The 23,608-nt window shown below is 38.1% G+C and overlaps 5 protein-coding genes across 5 annotated transcripts; all 5 read right to left on the bottom strand.

Moving 5' to 3' along the window:
• Positions 1 to 566: 566 nt before the first annotated feature.
• On the bottom strand, positions 567 to 1,686 carry or61a1 (odorant receptor, family 61, subfamily A, member 1). The gene has a single exon (XM_051878701.1). The coding sequence runs from the start codon at positions 1,684 to 1,686 to the stop codon at positions 760 to 762; it is 927 nt and encodes a 308-aa protein (XP_051734661.1). The 3' UTR covers positions 567 to 759.
• Positions 1,687 to 4,808: 3,122 nt separating this feature from the next.
• On the bottom strand, positions 4,809 to 6,320 carry LOC127504340 (olfactory receptor 142-like). The gene has a single exon (XM_051878884.1). The coding sequence runs from the start codon at positions 5,763 to 5,765 to the stop codon at positions 4,809 to 4,811; it is 957 nt and encodes a 318-aa protein (XP_051734844.1). The 5' UTR covers positions 5,766 to 6,320.
• Positions 6,321 to 9,179: 2,859 nt separating this feature from the next.
• On the bottom strand, positions 9,180 to 10,136 carry LOC127503971 (olfactory receptor 14J1-like). Its single transcript, XM_051878251.1, has one exon. The coding sequence runs from the start codon at positions 10,134 to 10,136 to the stop codon at positions 9,180 to 9,182; it is 957 nt and encodes a 318-aa protein (XP_051734211.1).
• A 2,569-nt stretch (positions 10,137 to 12,705) lies between these two features.
• On the bottom strand, positions 12,706 to 13,814 carry LOC127503949 (olfactory receptor 2A14-like). The gene has a single exon (XM_051878207.1). It carries the CDS (start codon positions 13,812 to 13,814, stop codon positions 12,849 to 12,851), a length of 966 nt encoding a protein of 321 aa, XP_051734167.1. The 3' UTR covers positions 12,706 to 12,848.
• A 130-nt stretch (positions 13,815 to 13,944) lies between these two features.
• On the bottom strand, positions 13,945 to 22,196 carry LOC127504339 (olfactory receptor 10J5-like). The gene is made up of 2 exons (XM_051878883.1): positions 21,282 to 22,196; positions 13,945 to 13,962 (listed from the first exon to the last, which is right to left on the bottom strand). The coding sequence occupies exons 1-2, from the start codon at positions 22,194 to 22,196 to the stop codon at positions 13,945 to 13,947; spliced, it is 933 nt and encodes a 310-aa protein (XP_051734843.1).
• Between the last annotated feature and the right edge of the window lie 1,412 nt (positions 22,197 to 23,608).

Genomic DNA, 23,608 nt, shown 5'->3' with positions numbered 1-23,608 from the left:
TATATTTTTCCAAGAACAGTAGCCTTTATCATAACCTCTACAATTTAATGCTATTTTTAATGAATTATTTTTTCTTATAGTTCAACGCTATAATTTCTCCACTTAAATAATAACCATAGTCAAGTCAAGTCACCTTTATTTATATAGCGCTTTTTACAATGCAGATTGTGTCAAAGCAGCTTTACAGTGATAACTGGTATATTATATACATATTTATTATATACATAGTCTGGCTGTCTCCTAAAATATGTACACAGATTAAAAAAGCAATTATAATTACAACCCTATTCTTAACTTATTTCAAGCTAAGATCATATTTTTATTGTTTTAGCCCTTATTTAGTCATTTACAAATTGATAAAGTAGTTAAACTATGCCATGGTGCCAGACATGAATACAGAAATTAGAAATCACCCTTATGTTTTGCTCTATATTAATATAGAATAAATATTCCATAAGCGAATACAGATAATTAATTTGATTAATTGTCTTTTCAAGGAAAGGACAAGTGGATCAGTGTTTTAATGATTAAATGAGTTGCATTGCAATCTTTTTTTTTTTTTTTTTTTTAACTGATATTTATATTGTATTTATTGTATATTTAATATCATACAGTTTTACCACAAGCTCATGGTTTTTATTTGGACATTTACCATTGCAGTCATGAATCATCAGGAAGCACGCAGCTCACACTTGCAAGCCATGTTATTTTTCCAGGTCTGTTGTGTAATGATTCAGTAAGCAATCCTCAGTCAGTATGTTATGATCTTAAACTTTGGAATACACACTTTGCTTTGGTCCTAATAGGAGTTAGTACAATTCCATATATTATAGGATTGAGCAGAGGTGGAACAATCACAAAGGAAACTGACAAGAAGTTTTTAAAACCCTGAGGCAGATTGCTAGTTCCAAACAGCTCATATAGGGCATTAAAAAGTGACCACACCACATAATTCAAAAAGGCTACCAAATGTGGTAGACATGTGGTTATGAACTTCTTGTGGTTTTGAACAGAGTGTTTACAAGAGATCAGTATTTTTATATATGATAAAAACACAAACCATACCAGAACATTAACAGCACACGTTAAAATTCCATTGATCACAAACTGAGTAGTGTCCACCCTGCAGACAAGTCTCTCTAAGACCCAGGTTTCACAGTACAGTTTGTTTATCTGATTCATGCAAATCGGAAACCTGAGCGTCATCAGTATGATCAGTATTGCAGTGCAGCAGGGAAACATCCATATGAAAGTCAGCAGCCTCCAAACAGTCATAGTTGTCATGACAGTATGGTAGTATAGCGGTCTGCAGATTGCTAAATACCTATCGAACGCCATTACGCTCAAATTAGTAAACTCACCTACTGCATAGGTGAAAATGGCAAAACTTTGGATGACACATTGTTCCAGAGAAATTACATTGTGTTCATTAAGTAAATAATACAGTAGGGGTGGATAAAATCCTGTGGCTCCATATAATCCATTTACACATAAATTGCACAAAAAAATGTACATAGGCTGGTGGAGAACTTTCTCCAGAACAATTATGAAAATCAAGACTGCGTTGACAAAAATGGTCAGAAAATAGCCTGGGAGGGCAAAAGAGAATATAATGATCCTGCTGGACCTGCTGGTGTCGTTTAGAGCTGTGAGAGAGAACAAGGAGAAGGAGGAGACGTTGTCCATTCCACTTGACAAACTAATGCAGACCAGACAAAAATGCATAAACAAAAGCATCTTAGGAAAAGTACAATAATCAGTGCTTATTTTACACTTCCTCACATGCATTTTCTTTTTGTATACATATATTGTGGTCCTACACATAGCGTATTTACAGTCAAATACTTTATGCAGCAGAGAAAATCCTTTGATGAGAAAATTAATGAACTGAGTTGTGATGTTTGTACCTGAAAAAAAAGAGTGTTAATCTTGAGGTTTTCTTGAAAGTTCTTCCTATACCGTTCTGTGCTCTGAGGGAGATTTCCGAGCACTCATGGCTGAATCACTTGTAAAGCTTATATAACAGATGGGATGGGTTTATCAGCCCTTTGATAATAAGGGCGTTCATGCTTTTACACTGCAAATAATATACAAAAGGTGATGTCACTCCTTTATTGTTGTCTTGCTATAGCTTTTTGTTGAATTGCTGATATTCCTTACATCTAAGTCCCTTTAGAAAATTTTTAATGCAGTATAGTGGTTTTATTGACTGTTTAAAGGGTTAGTTCACCCAAAAATGAAAATTCTGTCATTTATTACTCACCCTCATGCCGTTCCACACCCGTAAGACCTTCGTTAATTTTCGGAACGAAATTGAAATATTTTTGTTGAAATCCGATGGCTCTGTGAGGCCTACATAGGGAGCAATGACATTTCCTCTCTCAAGATCCATAAAGGTACTAAAAACATATTTAAATCAGTTCATATGAGTACAGTGGTTTAATATTAATTTTATAAAGCGACGAGAATATTTTTGGTGAGCCAAAAAAAACAAAATAACGACTTATATACTGATGGCCGATTTCAAAACACTGCTTCAGGAAGCTTCGGAGAGTTATGAATCAGCGTGTCGAATTAGAGGTTCAGAGTGCCAAAGTCACGTGATTTCAGCAGTTTGGCGGTCATGATTCGATATGCTTATTCATTATGCTCCGAAGCTTCCTGAAGCAGTGTTTTGAAATTGGCCATCACTATATAAGTCGTTATTTTGTTTTTTACGTGTAAAACTAATTTTTCCTCGATACTGAAGCCTTATTCAATAACGCAGTGTAACTGCACGGCCATTGGTTCAAACTGGGAAACTTTTTGATCCAATGACGGCGCGGCGGAGTTGCGCGAGCCTATGGCGATGCAGCGAAATGCTCGCTTATATAGCCAGACGCCCCGCCCATTTTGGCAGGCTTTGGTGCGCTGCATCGCCATAGGCTCGCGCAGCTCCGCCGGGCCGTCATTGGCTCAAAAAGTTTCCCAGTTTGAACAAATGGCCGTGCAGTTACACTGCGTTATTGAATAAGGCTTCAGTATTGAGGAAAAAGGAGTTTTTCCCCATACGCAGTACTCGTTTTTGGCATTGAATTCCATGAAATTAGTCATTTAACTAAATTAAATGGTTTTTAGTGCCCCCTAATGGTTATTAGTGTACTGCAAACGTGATATTTTCTCCTTGTGTGTGCCCCATAGTTCAGCAGGACAACAACAAAGGTCCTCCACATACACCATCTTCATTTTCTTCCATTTTTCTTTTCAAGACAAGCCATGATCAAAATTAATGCTAGAGATTGTTTTTGTTTGCTTGCTAGCTACTATTTCAATCCTGCATGTAATGCAGCTCACAGTCACCGAACATATCATGGATTGATGATGTAAAATTCTGGACAAGTCTTCTTGTATGCATCCGTTTTTAATTCGTCTTGACTGCCTTACAGTCTGATGTGAATGACAACTGAGATCCTACAGTGTGACGTGGCTTACAGCAGGGATCATGTTCGTACAGTCTGACAAGCAACAGCCGTAAAGGACTATTATAAATCATACAGTGTGAACCCTGCTAAAAGGAACAGTTCACCAAAAATTGAAAATTATCCCATAATTTACTCACCTCTTTTTTCAGCCGAACACAATCAGAGTTATATTAAATAATATCCTGCCTTATAAAATAATTACTTATTCCCAGTTTTGTAATGGCATTGAATAGTGCCCGAGTTTTTGAAGCTCCAAAAAGCACATCCATCCATCATACATGTAAAAGTAATCCATATGACTGCAGTGGGTTAATAAATACCTTCTGAAGTGAAGCAATGGGTTTTTGTAAGAAAAATATCCATATTAAAAACCTTTTAAACCATAACTTTTTCAATAATCACTGGCTTCCAGCTATGGCTGTACGCACATTCCATCTGTAAGTCCATCTGACTTTTAAATTCTTTTAAATGAGCATATTTATTCCCATGCATGCAGAGTCGCCAACCTCTCTCCCTCATCTTGCACCTTTTTTTTTTTTTTTTTTTAACAATAAATAAATCTGTATTCAGATTTCAGAATGAGCGATTTGACATTTGCAGTACCTATGTTGTGGTGTCTTGTCTGTCCATTGATCTGTTTGCTATAATGAAGACGAACAACTTGCTCACACTTTTTATAAGGAGGGAATTTCCCAACTTTAAATATTTAAATGTTTAGGACTACTGCTATGTAAGAATGTACAGGGATACTCATTCGGCAATAACTCATTAAAATAAGATGATTTCCTATTAATTCAACAGAATGTGTGATAGCAATATGGCAGTGCTGTGACTTCACTTATTATATCCAAAGAAAGCAATAGAGCATCCTGCACATAAAACAGTGACACCAAGGGGACCTGACCAAGCGTCCATAATGTGACGAGTTTGGAGTGAGAATGTATTGCACAATCAGACAGAAAATGTACAGTGTTTAAATAAGGGAATTTATCTAAAACATAGATAAAACACAAATTTACCATTGAATTTAAGACATTTCAGATGCTTTTAACAAAAGCTGCTTACAGTGCATGCTAAGAACTAAACCCATTATCATAGCAGCAGACATATGGAACCAATTTCCAGTGTAAATGATCATCTATGATCACATGATTTACCTTAACATTGAGAGTCATGAAAGAATGCATACTGTTAAAAATGTAAATCAATGCATTTAACATTTTTCGCATTATGTAGCATCAGCAGTTTTCCAAGAAAACATTGTCATGTTTCTTCTTGCCAAGAAACATTTACTCATAAACATTGTCATGACAACTGTTTTAGCATGTCTTTCAGTACAGAAAATAATTACATTTTACGTCTTTTTGGTGCACGTGAAACATTTTCTCTTGCTGCAAGACGTGAAATAAAAACTCTTTTGCGCACTGCTCTAATATTTAACCCATAGATTACAGGATTAAGAACAGGTGGGACTATAACTAATTCTAAAGCCAAAAAATGACGCAGACTTTCTGGAATGTCATTTGAACCATATCTGTTATACAGGAAATCAAACATCATAGCAAGTGTGAAATTTATCAGTGATAATATGTGTGGCAGACATGTTTGCCAGAATTTCCTTCTGTTTTCTAAAGATGCTTTACATGCAGAGATCAGTTTAATGTAGGATACAATGACAATAACTGCACAAATACAACATATGACACCAATGACATATCCATAGATATTATTAATAAAAGATGATTCACATGACAGTTTGACAATTGACCAGTTGTCACAATATAATTTATCAATGTGATTTTTACAAAATGGCCTCAAGTTTGATAACAGGACTGCTGTAACTGTGACGCAGTTGGGTACAATCCATGAAAACAGAATTAATTTCAAACAGGTGAATTTAGTTAATTTGGAATGATAGTCTAAAGGTTTGCATATGGCTACATATCTATCATAAGACATCACTGTTAATATTGTAAATTCACACAGTAAAGAGCTGTAAATAACAAAGGTCTGCAGAGCACACATGTGAGAGGAGATCACATATGAATCCAATATTAAATCAGACAGAAATTTAGGGTAGAATCCTGAGGCTCCATAAACCCCATTTATACACAGATGACTTAAGAATATGTACATCGGTTCATGTAGAGATTTCTCTATTATAATTACAATGACAAGACAAATATTCATTGACAAAATAAGCAGATAGAGGTAAAGAAAACAAGTGAAATATAAGTGCCTATATGATTTTGAGTCTCTGGGCACCATAAGAGTCAGTTTCACAGCATAAGACATGTTATCCATCACGAAATGGGTGGTCTCAAATCATAGTCACAGTCAATGAATATCATAGCTCAGAAGAAGGCAAATAAACAGATCCACAGATGAAGAGCAGGGTGTTCCCAACTGGAAAAGACAAGATGTTGCTTGGCTTTATACTAAGTGATTTGTCATTAGGGAAATATGTAAAAGATGTACTGAAATGTCTTGAGATTAATTATTTACTCTTCAACAAAAATTGCACTGAATTGCTGAAAAGAACAAATAAATGTGACCCTGGACCACAAAACCAGTCATAAAGGTCAATTTTTTGAAATTGAGATTTATACATCATCTGAAAGCTGAATAAATAAGCTTTCCATGGATTGTTGTTAGTATAGGACAATATTTGGCCGAGATACAACTACTTGAAAATCTGGAATCTGAGGGTGCAAAAAAAAAAAAAAAAAGAAAAAAGAAAAGAAATATTGAGAAAATCGCCTTTAAAGTTGTCCAAATGAAGTTCTTACCAATGCATATCCACTCACAAAAATACATTTTTTATATATTTACAGTAAGGAAATTTACAAAATATCTTCATGTCAGGAATATGTGTGTTTTGCCTTTTGTTTTTGGATTTGTCTTCTGTGTTTTTAGTTTGACTAACCCCCGGTTTCACAGACAAGGCTTAAGCTAGTCCTAGACTAAAATGCATGTTTGATTTGTTTTAACTGAAAGAAACTTTTACTGACATATCTTAAAATATGTCACTGCCATTGTTTTGTCTCAAGATGGACACCAGTAATGTTTTTTTTTTCTAGTGTACGTTTAAAGCTACTAAAATATATCCTAATTGAACTAAGGCCTAATCCTGGCTTAGGTTAAGCCCCGTCTGTGAAACCGGGTCCTAGTTTTTCTCATGTGTTTCACCAGTTAATTTCTATCACCTGTCACTTGTCTATCACCTCATTAATCATCTCGTTTGCTCATTAGTTGCCTGTGTATATAAGCCTTCAGTTTGAGTCTAGTCTTTGTCCTGTATTGATGTTGTTTTGTAGGTTAAAGTGTGCTAGTATTTGCCTGTATGTTCCTGTCATGCTTTTTGAAGTAAATATTATTGGATTTGAATTTTTCTTCGTCGTGTGCATCTCTTCAGCCACTGAACTTGTGACACTTCATGGAACATGATCTTTACTTAATATCCTAATGATTTTTGGCATAAAAGAAAAATCAATAATTTTGACCTATGTATTGTTGGCTATTGCTACAAATATACCCGTGACTGGTTTTGTGGTCCTGGGTCACAAATGATTTTATTCTTTAAGTCTTTCTTTTTTTCTATAAATGTAATAACTTGTGGTATACTTAACATTATTCAGCATTCATTTCAGTGATTTTTTTTTTCTAATTCTCTTTACTTACCTTCTAGCTTCAAAAACAACGTAAAAGCACACTGTAACAAATTCAGATATGATTATACTAAAATAAAAATGTTATTAAATTACTTGCATATTGAAATATTTAAAGGGTTAGTTCACCCAAAAATGAAAATTCTGTCATTAATTACTCACCCCCGTGCCGTTTTACACCCGTAAGACCTTCGTTGATCTTCGGAACACAAATTAAGATATTTTTGTTTAAATCCGATGGCTCCGTGAGGCCTACATAATGAGCAATGACATTTCCTCTCTCAAGATCCATAAAGGTACTAAAAACATATTTAAATCAGTTCATGTGAGTACAGTGGTTCAATATTATATTATAAAGCGACAAGAATATTTTTGGTGCGCCAAAAAAAACAAAATAACGACTTATTTAGTGATGGCCGATTTCAAAACACTGCTTCAGGAAGATTCGGAGCGTAATGAATCAACGTGTCGAATCATGATTCGAATCGCGTGTCAAACCGCCAAACTGCTGAAATCACGTGACTTTGGCGCACCAAACTGCGGATTCGACACGCTGATTCATTACGCTCCGAAGCTTCCTGAAGCAGTGTTTTGAAATCGGCCATCACTAAATAATTCATTATTTTGGTTTTTTTGGCACACCAAAAATATTCTCGTAGCTTTATAATATTAATATTGAACCACTGTACTCACATGAACTGATTTAATATGTTTTTAGTACCTTTATGGATCTTGAGAGAAGAAATGTCATTGCTCCCTATGTAGGCCTCACGGAGCCATCGGATTTAAACAAAAATATCTCAATTTGTGTTCCGAAGATTAACGAAAGTCTTACGGGTCTGGAACGGCATGAGAGTGAGTAATAAATTACAGAATTTTCATTTTTGGGTGAACTAACCCTTTAACATTCAATTGCTATGCCACTGCTTTAAGGTTCTTCTAAAATGTGTAGTTTGGTAATCAAAGTATTTATGTCAGGTGTTTCAATGGAGTTGAATCTTAATTCTCATCTATAGACTTACCTCCCTTGTGTTTAATCAGTGGAAGTCATTCCAAAGAAAAGAAGATGTCTTCATCAATTTGAAATAACTTGCTTGGTCTTTGAATTTTTGGAGCCAAACAGCCATTTAGGCAATAGGCATTATTGTCGCAGACATGGAGCTCAGTTGTAGCTAATGCAGCCTTGTAAAACCTTGCAATTAGCTATCTACTGCTGGTTAATATAATAAGTGAAAGTGAAAGTGACATGTGAAGGCCAAGTATAGTAACCCATACTTGGAAATTGTCCTCTGCATTTAACCCATTAAAGTTAGTGCACACACATTAGGAGCAGAGTAGTGAGTAGTGAACATACACACACTGCAAACCGTGACACACACCCAGAGCAGTGGGCAGCCATTATGCTGTGGTGCCCAGGGAGCGATTGGGGGTTAGGTGCCTTGGTCAAGGGCACCTCAGTCATTTCCTGCCGGTACTGGAATCGAACCGGCAACCTTTGAGTTACCAGACAGACTCAGTAACCATTAGGTCATGACTGCTCCCACGGAGCAGTAATAATGGCCTAAATAAACTGGCATTCTGAACATGCATTCTTTATCCTGTCTAAGCAAAAACTAAATGGAATTTTGAGGCAACCATCCTACTGCTATATTATTGCATATGTGCATTATTACTTTTGGGTTGCGATAGTTCACCAAAAAACAAAAAACCTGTCATCATTTACCTCATGTTATGCATTTTTCTTCTTCTTTGGAACATAAAAGAAGATATTTTGAAGAATGTTGGTAACCAAACAATTTCTGTTCCCTTTGACTTCCATTGTATAGACAAAAAAAAATAGGGTTGTAATATGATTGTACAACTTGAGGTATTTGAATCAATGCAATTGACAACATGCTTAGGCTGGGTGTTCATTAGATTCAAAACATTTCACAGTTTGTACATACATCACACCAGAAATATGCTTGTTAAAAAGTTTGTCACTATTCATTTATAAAGCCAAATTTTATGTATTTATTTATATATTTATTTATTTTGAATGTATCAGTTTTTACATAATGAAGTTGTGGACCTTTTGTGAAACATTTTCTCTTGCTGTAACACATGAAATAAAAACTCTTTTCCGCACTGCCCTAATATTTAATCCATAGATTAGAGGACTAAAAACAGGTGGGACTACAACCAGTTCTAAGGCCAAAAAATTACGCAGACTCTCTGGAATATCATTTGCACCATATCGGTTATACATGAAATCAAAAAGGAAAGCAAAAGTGAAATTGATCAGTGTAAATAAGTGTGGCAGACATGTTTGCCAGAATTTCCTTCTGTTTTCTAAAGATGCTTTACATGCAGAGATCAGTTTTACATAGGACACTATGATGAAAACTATAAAGCAAACAAATGTGACTGCAATGGCATATCCAAAGACATTATTAACAAAAGATGACACACATGACAGTTTTACAATTGACCAGTTGTCACAATATAATTTGTCAATGTGATATTTACAAATAGACCTCAAGTTTGCTAACAGGGCAGCTATAACACCAAAGAAATTGGGAACAATCCATGAAAACAGAATTAATTTCACACACGTGTTTTTAGTTAATTTGGAATGATAGTCTAAAGGTTTGCATATGGCTACATATCTATCATAAGACATCACTGTTAATATTGTGATCTCAGAAAGTAAAGAGCTGTAGATAACATAGGTTTGCAGAGCACACATATGAAAGGAGATCACATATGAATCCAGTATTAAATCAGACAGCATTTTAGGGTAGAATCCTGTGGCTCCATAAACCCCATTTATACACAAATGACTCAAGAATATGTACATCGGTTCATGAAGTGCTTTCTCCATGAAAATGACCCCAACAAGAAGAATATTTATAGACAATATAAAGAGATATAAGGCAAGAAAACAAATAAAATATACATGCCTAAATGATTTAGTTTCTTTTGGCACCATAAGGGTCAGTATCACAGGATAAGACATGTTCTCCATCATGGCAAGGTCATGGATAGTCCTTAACAAATATCATGCAGTACAACCTAACACAAGACAATATTAGTCAATGGTCAGTAAATGCATAACTAAAGCAGACATTTCATTAAGCTTCAATTACTATTGTTGCCTAAGGAAATAAAGCAGTCTGAAAAAAAGGAAAATGTACACACAATTTCCATAGATGTGTTTGCAACTGAAAGTGATGAGGTCTAGCTTGGTTTTATATTTAGTGATTTCTCATTAGGGAAATCTCTAAGAGATATTCTAAAATTTCTTGGGATTAATTATGCGCTCAAGGACAACACTTTGCAAATGACTTGATTTGTTAATAATAAAATAAAGGTCAAATTTAGTAACAATACCTGCAAACAGCCCCACATTTAATATTTAAAGCATTTTTTTTTTTTCTTTTGTAATTTTACGAAATGAAACCATGCTTCTCGCTTATAGCTCTGAAAAATTATCATTTTATTTCATTTGGTTTGATATAAGGGCCATAATTGGTGAAAACTGCTGTCCCACAACCAAAAAAAAAAAAAAAAAAAAAAAAAAAAAATTAAAAAGCATTTAAGTATTCACATTTTAGATGTTTACTAAGATCCTTCTATTTCTAATATATATAAAATCATAATTTATTTGGTACTTTCAGTTGGGAAGTGGCTGTCCCGAATCCTAACTCCTAAATTTCAACTTGTGAAAATGATACTTAAATAATTTTTGCAATTTTTTCCAATATTCCTGTGTCCCTCTCTCTAATAACCTCTCTTTCATAGTAGATAGGTCCCAACATTTTGAGTTAAATGTGCTCAAAAGTCTGAAAATCTGTGTGTAACTTTAAGGATCGTCACTACCAAACACCTTTTTTTCTGCAATTAAGCATGTGTTTAATCAGTGGGAGTCATTCCAAAGAAAAGAAGATGTCTTCATCAATTTGAAATAACTTGCTTGGTCTTTGAATTTTTGGAGACATCACTATGATCATGCAGGGTATTTTTAACCAACAGCCAAACAGCCATTTTGGCAATAGGCATTATTGTCGCAGACATGGAGCTCAGTTGTAGCTAATGCAGCCTTGTAAAACCTTGCAATTAGTGTAGCTATCTACTGCTGGTTAATATAATAAGTGAAAGTAAAAGTGATAGTGACATGTGAAGGCCAAGTATAGTAACCCATACTCGGAAATTGTCCTCTGCATTTAACCCATCCAAGTTAGTGCACACACATTAGGAGCAGAGTAGTGAGTAGTGAACATACACACACTGCAAACCGTGACACACACCCAGAGCAGTGGGCAGCCATTATGCTGTGGTGCCCAGGGAGCGATTGGGGGTTAGGTTCCTTGGTCAAGGGCACCTCAGTCATTTCCTGCCGGTACTGGAATCGAACCAGCAACCTTTGGGTTACCAGACAGACTCAGTAACCATTAGGTCACGACTGCTCCCACAGAGCAGTAATAATGGCCTAAATAAACTGGCATCCTGAACTTGCATTCTTTATTCTGTCTAAGCAAAGACTAAAAGGAATTTTGAGGCAACCTGCTAAATTATTGCACATGTGCATTATTACTTTTGGGTTGCTTAAAGGGATAGTTCACCCAGTGGCGTAACTTTGTTTTAAAAAGTGGGTGGGACAGGAATGTGTGTGTATCATTACAATAATAAATGCACAAAATGTATTGACATAGACCTCATGTTTAATATGATAGTTTCGTCCTTACATATACTATAATACAATATATGGTTAGTCTTGAAAATACTAACATTAGTCAGTATATATGTAAATCCGTGTTTTATGTTAATTTGTCCTGATGGACTAGTGGTAGAATTTTTGTTCAGCATGCCAGAGGTTCTGGGTTCTAATCCGCCCTTGCGTTATTTATTTTATTTTTTTCTCATTAAAACCAAAGATGTTAACCAGTAATTGTTTATCAAGAGCAGAGACACGTTTATGTGCATGTTGTTTGTGATTTCACCGGAACGAATAGAGTCTGCGGCCTGCAACAGCGATAGATTGAAGCGCTCGTCCGTGTGAAGACTGCGCACTGTGCACAAGCGCAAAGACAAAACTGTTGCGCCACTGATAACAGCGGCAACAAGTACTCAACATGATTTCAAAAACAACACATCCCAGCGCAATATCGTCTATTATTTAACACAAACGAATGAATTTCTAATCAACTAGAGATGTTTCTTTTCTATTAGCATACATCCGTGCCGCGAGATGTTTCAAAAAGTGGTGGGGACAATATCGACCCTGGCAAAAAGTAGTGGGGACATGTCCCACCCGTCCCACCCGCAAATTACGCCTATAAGTTCACCAAAAAATGAAAAACCTGTCATCATTTACCTCATGTTATGCATTTTTTTCTTCTTCTATGGAACATAGAAGAAGATATTTTGAAGAATGTTGGTAACCAAACAATTTCTGTTCCCTTTGACTTACATTGTATAGACAAAAAAATACAGTGTTGTAATATGATTGTACAACCTGATGTTTTTGAATCAATGCAATTGACAACATGCTTAGGCTAGGTGTTCATTAGATTCAAATACATTTTTTTTTTCTTATTTTATTTTTTACAGATTGTACATACATAAAACCAGAAATATGCTTGTTAAAAACATACTCTTAAAGTTTGACACTATTCATTTATAAAGCCCAACTTTATTATTATTATTATTTATTTATTTTTTATTTTTTTTGCATTTATCAGTTTTTGTACATAATTAAGTTGTGGACCTTTTGTGAAGAATTAACTCTTGCTGCAACACATGAAATAAAAACTCTTTTCCGCACTGCCCTAATATTTAATCCATAGATTAGAGGACTAAAAACAGGTGGGACTACAACCAGTTCTAAGGCCAAAAAATTACGCAGACTCTCTGGAATATCATTTGCACCATATCGGTTATACATGAAATCAAAAAGGAAAGCAAAAGTGAAATTGATCAGTGTAAATAAGTGTGGCAGACATGTTTGCCAGAATTTCCTTCTGTTTTCTAAAGATGCTTTACATGCAGAGATCAGTTTTACGTAGGACACTATGATGAAAACTATAAAGCTAACAAATGTGACTGCAATGGCATATCCAATGATATTATTTACAAAAGATGATGCACAAGACAGTTTTACAACTGACCAGTTGTCACAATATAATTTGTCAATGTGATATCTACAGAAAGACCTCAAGTTTGCAAACAGGACGGCTATAACAGCAAAGAAGTTGGGAACAATCCATGAAAACAGAATTAATTTCACACACGTGTTTTTAGTTAATTTGGAATGATAGTCTAAAGGTTTGCATATGGCTACATATCTATCATAAGACATCACTGTTAATATTGTGATCTCAGAAAGTAAAGAGCTGTAGATAACATAGGTTTGCAGAGCACACATATGAAAGGAGATCACATATGAATCCAGTATTAAATCAGACAGCATTTTAGGGTAGAATCCTGTGGCTCCATAAACCCCATTTATACACAAATGACTCAAGAATATGTACATCGGTTCATGAAGTGCTTTCTCCATGAAAATGACCCCAACAAGAAGAATATTTATAGACAATATAAAGAGATATAAGGCAAGAAAACAAATAAAATATACATGCCTATATGATTTAGTTTCTTTTGGCACCATAAGGGTCAGTATCACAGGATAAGACATGTTCTCCATCATGGCAAGGTCATGGATAGTCCTTAACAAATATCATGCAGTACAACCTAACACAAGACAATATTAGTCAATGGTCAGTAAATGCATAACTAAAGCAGACATTTCAATAAGCTTCAATTACTATTGTTGCCTAAGGAAATAAAGCAGTCTGAAAAAAAGGAAAATGAACAATTTCCACAGATGTGTTTGCAACTGAAAGTGATGAGGTCTAGCTTGGTTTTATATTAAGTGATTTCACATTAGGGAAATCTCTAAAAGATATTCTAAAATTTCTTGGGATTAATTATGCGCTCAAGGACAACACTTTGCAAATGACTTGATTTGTTAATAATAAAATAAAGGTCAAATTTAGTAACAATACCTGCACAAACAGCCTCACATTTAATAGGCTGGGGAGATTTAAAGCATTTATTTATTTGTTTGTTTTAATTTTACTAAATGAAACCATGCTTCTCGCTTATCGCTCTCAAAAATTATCATTTTATTTCATTTGATTTGATATAAGGGCCATTCTACAGAATTGGTGAAAACTGCTGTCCCAAAAAACACATTTAAAAAGCATTTAAGTATTCAAATTTTAGATGTTTACTAAGATCCTTCTATTATCTATTGAATCCCACAATAATACTTAAAATATCAGTAAGTTTAATATATATAAAATCATCATTTATTGGGTACTTTCAGTTGGGAGGTGGCTGTCCCGAACCCTAACCATTTCAACTTGTGAAAATGATACTTAAATAATTTTTGCAATTTTTTCCATTGTTGTTTTTAAAAATATATTTATTAATTTTTTTTTAAAAAGTGAAGTTTAAAAAATATTTATTTTAGATTTTACTTTTAAATCATGAAACTTTATGTAAAAAAAAAAAAAAAATGTGTCCTGCATTTTCATGTCACTACCAAAACAGAGTGTTTTAGTCCATTGGCTGAGACTGATTTTAACCTCACCCCTACATTTTTAATCAGGAAACATTCCCGTGTCCCTCTCTCTCATAGCCTCTCTTTCATAGATAGGTACCATCATTTTGAGTTAAATGCGTTCAAATGTCTAAAAATCTGTGTGTAATTTTAAGGAAAGTCACTACCAAACACCTTTTTTCTGCAATTAAAGCTGATGTCCGTAAGATTTGCCTCTTAGTCGCCATCTCTGTTTGAAACCTGCAATTGCAGTTATATGTGGAATTATTATCTTTACGTGCGTTGTGCATCGGCACAGCTCGTCAGCGTGGATGAATCTAATGTTTGCTGTCAGTCACCACACCGGTGTGGATACTGTACTTCAGAATCACAGATTGTAGTCTTGAAGTATGACCAAAGTAGAAATTTTCACCGGAAAACGTCACCTGAACAAGTAAGTGCCTGCCACTTTTGTTCTGACCAAATGAGGGTTTCAGTTACCTGATCTCAATGATGGTCTGTTTTGTTCTTTTACAAGATTTTAATGACAGTTGATTTTATTCCATTACGAGATTTCAATGAAGGTTGATTTTGTTCTATTACAAGATTTTAGTGACAGTCGGTTTTATTCGGTTATGAGATTTCAGTGACGGTTGGTTTTGCTGGATTACAAGATCTCAATGATGGTAAGTTTTCAGTGTCAGTTTTGTTCTGTTATGAGATTTCAATGGCTGTCGGTTTGTTTCGTTATGAGTTCTCAATGACGTGTTATATTTGGTTATGAGATTTCAATGACGTTTGTTTTATTCGGTTATGAGATTTCAGTGACGGCTGGTTTTGTTCGGTTATGAGATCTCAATGACAGTCAGTTTTGTTGGGTTTTGAGATTTCAACGATGGTCAGTGTTGTTCCTCTACGAGATTTCAATGACAGTCGGTTTCGCTGGGTTCCGATATCTCAATGACAATTTCAGTGTCAGTTGGTTTTGTTTTGTTATGAGATTTCAAAGACAGTTGGCCAGTGGCGGCATGCAGCTCCCCCAGAAGCTGTCGGTCAAGACCACCTTGGGGCATGTCCATGAGCGCTTTGCCCTGATAGACCTGTAAAAGGGCCATGGCATGCAGGGCGGAGGCGGCCTGTCCGCAGGCTTTGTAAGCTTTCTCGTTCAAGCTTGACGAGAATTTACAGGCACCATATCTCAGGTCAGCCTATTCGGCGGCGCGGTCAAGACCTTTGCCCAGCAGTTCTCGGCTGCACAGAAGCAGGCTGAGGCAATCAAACACGTGCTGCCTCCACCCCACCGCCGGCCGCACAGCCTCAGCCCGCTTGTTGCCGAGGACGCCCGCCTGCATCGTCCTCCGCCCCTGCTAAGTCGGCCAAGCAGACAGGTAAGTTAGACTATGAAATGTATTAAACAATAAACAAATGAAAACCCATGTCAAATCATAAAAGCGTGGTTAACGCTTCCTAGCCCGTCCCGCTGACTCATTCGTACCATCAGACTCAGCTATGCGATTCAGTTCGCCCGGCGTCCCCCGGTGTTCAGGGGTGTCCATTACATTCGCGTGTCCCTGGTCAATGCAACTGTTCTCCGCGCGGAGATTGCTGTCCTCCTGGCGAAGGATGCAATCTAGCCGGTCCCTCCAGCCGATATGGAGTCAGGGTTTTACAGCCCCTACTTCATTGTACTCAAGAAAGGCGGTGGGTTACGGCCAATCCTGGATCTGCGTGTCCTGAATCGGTCCATTCATAGGCTGCCGTTCAAGATGCTTACGCAGAAACACATTTTTGAATGCATCCGTCCCCAGGATTGGTTCACAGTGATCGACCTGAAGGACGCGTACTTTCATGTCTCGATTCTGCCTCGACACAGACCCTTCCTACGGTTTGCGTTCAAGGGTCGGGCATATCAGTACAAAGCCCTACCCTTCGGGCTGGCCCTGTCGCCCCGCGTCTTTACGGAGGTTGCGGAGGCAGCCATTGTTCCGCTCAAGGAACAGGGAGTTCACATTCTCAACTACCTCGATGACTGGCTCATTCTGGCCAGCTCATGGGAGCAGTTGTGCGAACACAGGGACATGGTGTTAGCTCACCTCAGCCGGTTGGGTCTTCGGGTCAACTGGGACAAGAGCAAACTCTCCCCCGGGCAGAGGATCTCTTATCTCGGTATAGAACTGGACTCGGTCGCCCGGACAGCGCGCCTCACCGAGGAGCGCGTCCAGTCAGTGTTGAACTGCCTGAGTACGCACCCTCACTCAGTGGTTGGACCCTTCGTTCCTGTGGGCAGGAGTTCCAGGCATGCTGTGGTGTACACAGACGCTTCTGCCACCTGGTGGGGAGCCACGTACAACGGGCATGCAGTATCGGGTCTGTGGACGGGGCCTCGACTGCATTGGCATATCAATTGCCTTGAGTTGCTAGCAGTACGTCTTGCACTGGGCCGCTTCAAGGAGCTGTTGACAGACTAGCACGTACTGGTCCGCTCGGACAGCACTGCAGCCGTTATGTACATCAACCATCAGGATGGTCTACGCTCCCGTCGCATGTCGCATCTCACCCGCCATCTCTTGCTATGGAGTCAGAAGCATCTGAGGTCGCTTCATGCCATTCAAGTCCCAGGCATGCTCAACCGCTTCCAGGCGAATGGAGACTCCATCCCCAGGTGGTCCAGCTGATTTGGCAGCGCTTTGGGGCTGCACAGGTAGATCTGTTTGCCTCCCCGGACACTGCCCACTGCCAGTTGTCCTATTCCCTGACCGAGGGCACGCTCGGCACGGATGCTCTGGCACACAGCTGGCCCCGGGGCCTACGCAAATATGCGTGTCCCCCAGTGAGCCTTCTCGCTCTGCTCCTGTGCACAGTCAGGGAGGACGAGGAGCAGGTCTTGCTAGTGGCTCCGTATTGGCCCACTCGGACCTGGTTTTCGGATCTGACGCTCCTCATGACAGCACCTCCTTGGTCCCTTCCTCTGAGGAAGGACCTTCTGACTCAAAGACGTGGCACCCTCAGGCACCCGCGTCCCGACCTGTGGAAACTCCATGTGTGGTCCCTGGACGGGACACAGAAGTTCTTAGTGATCTCCCCCAGTCGGTTGTAGACACTATCACTTCTACTAGAGCTCCTTCTACTAGGAACCTCTATGCGTTGAAGTGGAACCTGTTCGTCGAATGGTGCTCCTCTCACCGAGAGGACCCCCGATCATGTTCGGTCAGGTTTGTGCTTTCCTTCCTGCAAGAGGGCTTGGAGCGAAGGCTGTCTCCCTCCACCCTCAAGGTGTATGTTGCCACTATTGCCGCACATCACGATGCAGTTGAAGGTAAGTCGTTGGGGAAGCACGACCTGATCGTCAGGTTCCTGAGGGGGGCGAGGAGACTGAATCCGCCTCGCCCTTCCTCTATACCCTCTTGGGATCTCTCCCTGGTACTTACATCTCTCCGGGGTCATCCCTTCGAGTCTTTGCAATCAGCTGAGTTAAACGTACTGTCCCTTAAGACCGTCCTCCTGGTTGCATTGGCCTCGGTGAAGAGGGTAGGGGACCTGCACGCATTTCCGTTCGATGAATCGTGCCTGGAATTCGGGCCCGGTGACTCTACGTGGATAGAACGCGAAGCTTTAGGACCTCAGATCAGCTCTTTGTCTGTTACGGAGGCCAGCAGAAGGGAAAGGCTGTCTCCAAACAGAGGATGGCCCACTGGATAGTGGACGCCATCGCCTTGGCTTATCAGTCCCAAGGCGTGCCTTGCCCACTCGGGTTAAGAGCTCACTCCACCAGAGGAGTTGCCTCTTCCTGAGCGCTGGTGCACGGCGCCTCGCTGACAGATATCTGTAGAGCTGCGGGCTGGGCGACACCCAACACGTTCGCTAGATTCTATAGCCTTCGTGTGGAACCGGTATCTTCCCGTGTACTCGCTTCCAGTAGCCGGTAAACGCGAAGAACCCGTTCTAGAGTCGGCTTGCAATGCCATTCCCGCCCCCCGGGCCGGATATGTGCATCCATTACTCCAGTAGAGTTCCCCGCTTGGCGAACCCTGTTGAGTTCCTCCACCTCCCCTTGCGGCTCAGACATTGCGGAGTGTCTGATGCCAGGCCAAACGTCCGTCACCAACGTTGATGTTTGGCTGGGTGCCATATGTCGTGACTCCTCCACATGAGTGGTCCCATATGTGTATTGTCCACGGTCAACTCCCCACGGTGAGCCCGTTTCTTTCCCTTAGCAGAGCCAGCTCTGCTGTCACCTGTCAGATGAGTCTCCCCCTATCTCTAGGCTGGAGATATCCCAGGGACTCCATATGCGAGATCTCAATGATGGTCAGTTTTGTTCCTTTACAAGATTTCAATGACAGTTGGTTTTCATTGTCAGTCAGTTTTTTTTCAGTTATGAGATCTCAATAAAGTATTTTTTGTTCTTTTTACGTTCTTTTAATGACATTTGGTTTTGTTCTGTTACAAGATTTCAATGACGGTTGGTTTTATTTGGTTATGAGATTTCAATGACGGTTGGTTTTGCTGGGTTTTGAGATTTCAATGATGGTCAGTTTTGTTCCTCTATGAGATTTTAATGACAGTCGGTTTTGCTGGGTTCCGAGATCTCAATGATGGTTTTTAGTGTCAGTCGGTTTTGTTCTGTTACGAGATTTCAATGACGGTCAGTTTTGTTTCGTTATGAGATTTCAGTGATGGTCAGTTTTGTTCCTCTACGAGATTTCAATAACGGCTGTTTTTTCCATTACGAGATTTCAGTGTCACTCTGTTTTGTTCCCTAACAAGGTTTTAATGACGGTCGGCTTTGTTAAGATTTAAGACAGATTTAATGATAAGATTTAATGACAGTTGGTTTTGTTCCGTTAAGAGATTTCTATGATGGTCAGTTTGGTTCAGTTACGAGATCTCAATGATGAATCAAAGATTCAGCTGTATATTTTGCCGTTGGATTCCGTTCCCGTTAAATAGCTGTTGTCGTATTTTTCTTACCCCATTGGCAGATAATTTGCAAAATAAAAAAAAACGCACTTAAATGATTATTATTATTATAATTATTGTTAATTTATTTATTTTTGCCCGTGGGATACCATGAAAATGAATAACTTACCGTTCTGCCAGTTTTCACCTCTAATATTATAACAGTTATAAGAATTAAACTTGTATTGACTCAGAAGTACACAGACGTCTTTTTGTCAGGTGCTGTTGCCATGGTGAATCGAAATATCGGAGCTCCATTTATTATGGCTTTTCTTAGTCATGGTGCATGCACTTAACTCGGAATCAACCTACTCAGAGTTGACTAAACTAACTCAGTTCAGCTGTTCTGAAACCGAAAACTCAGAGTTTCCCATCTCAGAGTAAGTCAACTCAAAGTTTAAAATTTAACTCAGAGTTGGATGAACCTCCTTATTGAAACGGGCCCCAGATGATGTTGGCTTCTTGGTGATGATACAGTTGTAATCATTAAATAGTGACCTTATTTGCTGGGCTCTTGACCCTTGACCTTTTATCATTAGTGTTTCTCTGGTTGCTGTAACTGTGTTTGTTATGGCAAGAGCAGCAATGGAAAATGTGATCAGATGCTGTCAGCTGCTTGATGATAAGAACATAATCATCATGTAGTGGCTTAATTCACACATATTCCCCCGGTTTCACAGTCAAGGCTTAAGCTAGTCCTAGACTAAAATGCATGTTTGAGCTGTTTAAACTGAAAGCAACTTGCACTGACATATCTTAAAATGTGTCAGTGTGATTGTTTTATCTCAAAAAGCACACCAGTAATTTTTTTTCTATGGTACATTTATAAAAGCTACTTAAATGCCCTAAATGAACTAAGGCCTAATCCTGGCTTAGTCTAAGCCCTGTCTGTGAAACTGGGCCATTATGTTGGAGATTTATAAGGTTATATGTTATTAAGTTCATTTTATTGTTGTGTTGTGACTCTACAGCAAGAGATTTAGCAGTGAAAAACTAAATGATTTTTTTAAAAAAAATGTTTTGAGCTCCTTTTTAAAAAATATTTTACACAAAACACTTTTAAACCCCTGCAAGTTTGACACACAGACATCAAGAATCAGCCTATGGATCTCAACAATGGTAACATGCTTTATGCCACAATGCATTCTGGGTGCATCATACAAAACCCATCCATGGCTCCAAGAATGCATTGCGGCATGAAATATGTCACCGTTGAGATTCATACGGTGATTCTTTATGTCTGTGTGTGATTAAAACTCCCAGGAGTTCAAAATGTGTAAATTGTGTTTTAAAACTCATTCAGATTTTCTTATTTAACTGTGCTAGATCTCTTGCTGTAGAATCACAACACAACAATAAAATGAACTTAATAAATAAAGAAATAAATATTCAATCTGGTTAGTAATAAGTGAAGCTGGTAATGCTGTTTGTGGAGCTGTTTAATCAGATCTCGAGAGATTTAATGTCTTCTTTTATCTTCAGTTGCTTACCAAAAACGCATTTTGTGACAAATCATTTATAAAAACCGAAGTGTCATGCTGTTTAAGCATTCAGAAAAGTACAGAATTAATTATGTTTTACATTTCTTGCTGCACATGAAACATTTACTCTTGATGCAACACATGAAGTAAAAACTCTTTTGCGCACTGCCCTAATATTTAACCCATAGATTAGCGGGTTAAAAACAGGTGGGACTATAACTAATTCTAAAGCCAAAAAATGACGCAGACTCTCTGAAATGTCATCTGAACCATATCTGCTATACATTATATCAAATAACACAGCAAAAGTGAAATTTATCAGTAATAAAATGTGTGGCAGACATGTTTGCCAAAATTTCCTTCTGTTTTCTAAAGATGCTTTGCATGCAGCGATCAGTTTAATATAGGATACTATGATGATAACTACAAAACTTAAAAATATGACAGCGACAATATATCCATAGACATTATTTACAAAAGATGATACACAAGAAAGTTTTACAACTGACCAGTTGTCACAATATAATTTATCTACATGATAAGTGCAAAATGGCTTCAAATTTGATAACAGTGTGCCACCGAACACAGAAAAAGTGGGAACAAACCATGAAAACAGAATTAATTTTACACAGGTGTTTTTAGTTAATTTGGAATGATAGTCTAAAGGTTTGCATATGGCTACATATCTATCATAAGACATCACTGTTAATATTGTAAATTCACACAGTAAAGAGCTGTAAATAACAAAGATCTGCAGAGCACACATGTGAGAGGAGATCACATATGAATCCAATATTAAATCAGACAGAAATTTAGGGTAAAATCCTGAGGCTCCATAAACCCCATTTATACACAGATGAGACAAGAATATGTACATCGGTTCATGAAGTGCTTTCTCCATAATAATGACCATAAAAAGACGAATATTAATTGACAATATAAGCACATATAAGGCAAGAAAGCAAACAAAATATACATGTCTATATGATTTGGATTCTTTGGGCACCATAAGAGTAAATATCACATAAGATGAATTATCCATCATGGTATGCATGATCCCTTAAATCACATGAAGCAAAATGACAATTCAATACAAATTGTACACAAAACAATATTAACAAAGGTTCAGATAAACTTTAAAAACCGTTTACATCTCATTATATGTTTCAAAGTCCACTGTTGACTGAAGGAATGACAGTGAGTCTCTCACACATGTTGTGAGGATTGGATGGTTTTTATTAGCATTTTATCATTAGGGATTTCTGTAAGAGATGTACTGAAATCTCTTGGGTTTAATTGTTAACTCAAGGGGGAAAAAATAGAAAACACCTTTATTTTGTTATAAGTGAAAGCACAAATAAGTCTTTGCTTTTTTCACTTTTTTATTAATTTAAAAAACTTAAAAACAGTTGTTGTGTATAACATTATGTAGCATGACACATTTACAATACTAAATAGATCAACAAAATACATATTCAAAGTATTTAAGTTATTTTCAACTACAGGTATTAATGTTTTTGTGTACATTCTTTGCACCAGTTAGCATTGTTGTGTGTAGGGATGGATCCTGGCACATGCAACGTTTAAAATACACTTCAGTTGTCCATATGCTGCTATGCCTCATGCCACAGTAGCAGAAACTGATTTCACCAACATGTTCCTGGATCAACATTCCAATCAACCAATCAGATTTGAGGGACAAGTTTAGAGTTTATGTCAAGTTTAGTCTTATGTTGCGTTCACACCAGACACGAATGAAGCGTTAAGCGCGAGCGATTTACATGTTAAGTCAATGCAAAGACACGAATAGACATCCTGCGGCGCGATTCGCACGAATGAGGCGACGCGAATGACGCGAAAAGAGCATTTCGGGCATTTGACGCGCATAACGCGTGATTCGCGCGAGTTGAAAAATCTGAACTTTGGCGAAAATTTGCGCCGCGTTAACCAATCAGGAGCTTGCTCTAGTAGTGACGACGTAGCGTGAGGAGGCAGAAATCCGAAACAAGATGGAGGACAAAATCATCCTCGCTGTACGATACATCTTTGTACTTTTTTAGAAACAGGGATAAAAAGGATTTTGCTTGGAAGAAAGTGAATGAGGAGGTCGGACAATCTAGTAAGTTGTAAAAAACGCTCTTTACTCAATTTGAGCTATATATACACATATTGAGACTTCAAGCTAGCTAAAGCCGGCAAATTGAGCTTATTCGCCATATTTTACAACTACTTTCCCGCTGACGAGTTGATGTGTTTATTCAGAGGAAGTGTGCAGAAACGAGACGAGCCGCCTGGCAGAAGCCCCTCTCATGACGCGAATTCACGTCTGTTGTGAAGTGAATTTCACGCGCCAATGAAGCGAATTTCACGCGCCAATGAAGCGAGTAAACTCAAAATGTTCAAGCGTCCAACTACGCGTGAATAGCGTGATTTATTCGCGCAAGTCGCGTCTGG

Source organism: Ctenopharyngodon idella, chromosome 21 (assembly GCF_019924925.1).
Source record: "Ctenopharyngodon idella isolate HZGC_01 chromosome 21, HZGC01, whole genome shotgun sequence".
In the NCBI taxonomy this organism is placed as follows: Eukaryota; Metazoa; Chordata; class Actinopteri; order Cypriniformes; family Xenocyprididae; genus Ctenopharyngodon; species Ctenopharyngodon idella.
Note: the sequence above shows the minus strand (reverse complement) of the source record. Positions and strands in the feature narration are given on the sequence as shown.

Coding starts and splice junctions, on each gene's coding strand:
- or61a1 (XM_051878701.1), bottom strand. CDS start 1,686: ATGGACAACGTCTCCTCCTTCTCCTTGTTCTCTCTCACAGCTCTAAAC.
- LOC127504340 (XM_051878884.1), bottom strand. CDS start 5,765: ATGGATAACATGTCTTATGCTGTGAAACTGACTCTTATGGTGCCCAGA.
- LOC127503971 (XM_051878251.1), bottom strand. CDS start 10,136: ATGGAGAACATGTCTTATCCTGTGATACTGACCCTTATGGTGCCAAAA.
- LOC127503949 (XM_051878207.1), bottom strand. CDS start 13,814: ATGGAGAACATGTCTTATCCTGTGATACTGACCCTTATGGTGCCAAAA.
- LOC127504339 (XM_051878883.1), bottom strand. CDS start 22,196: ATGGATAATTCATCTTATGTGATATTTACTCTTATGGTGCCCAAAGAA.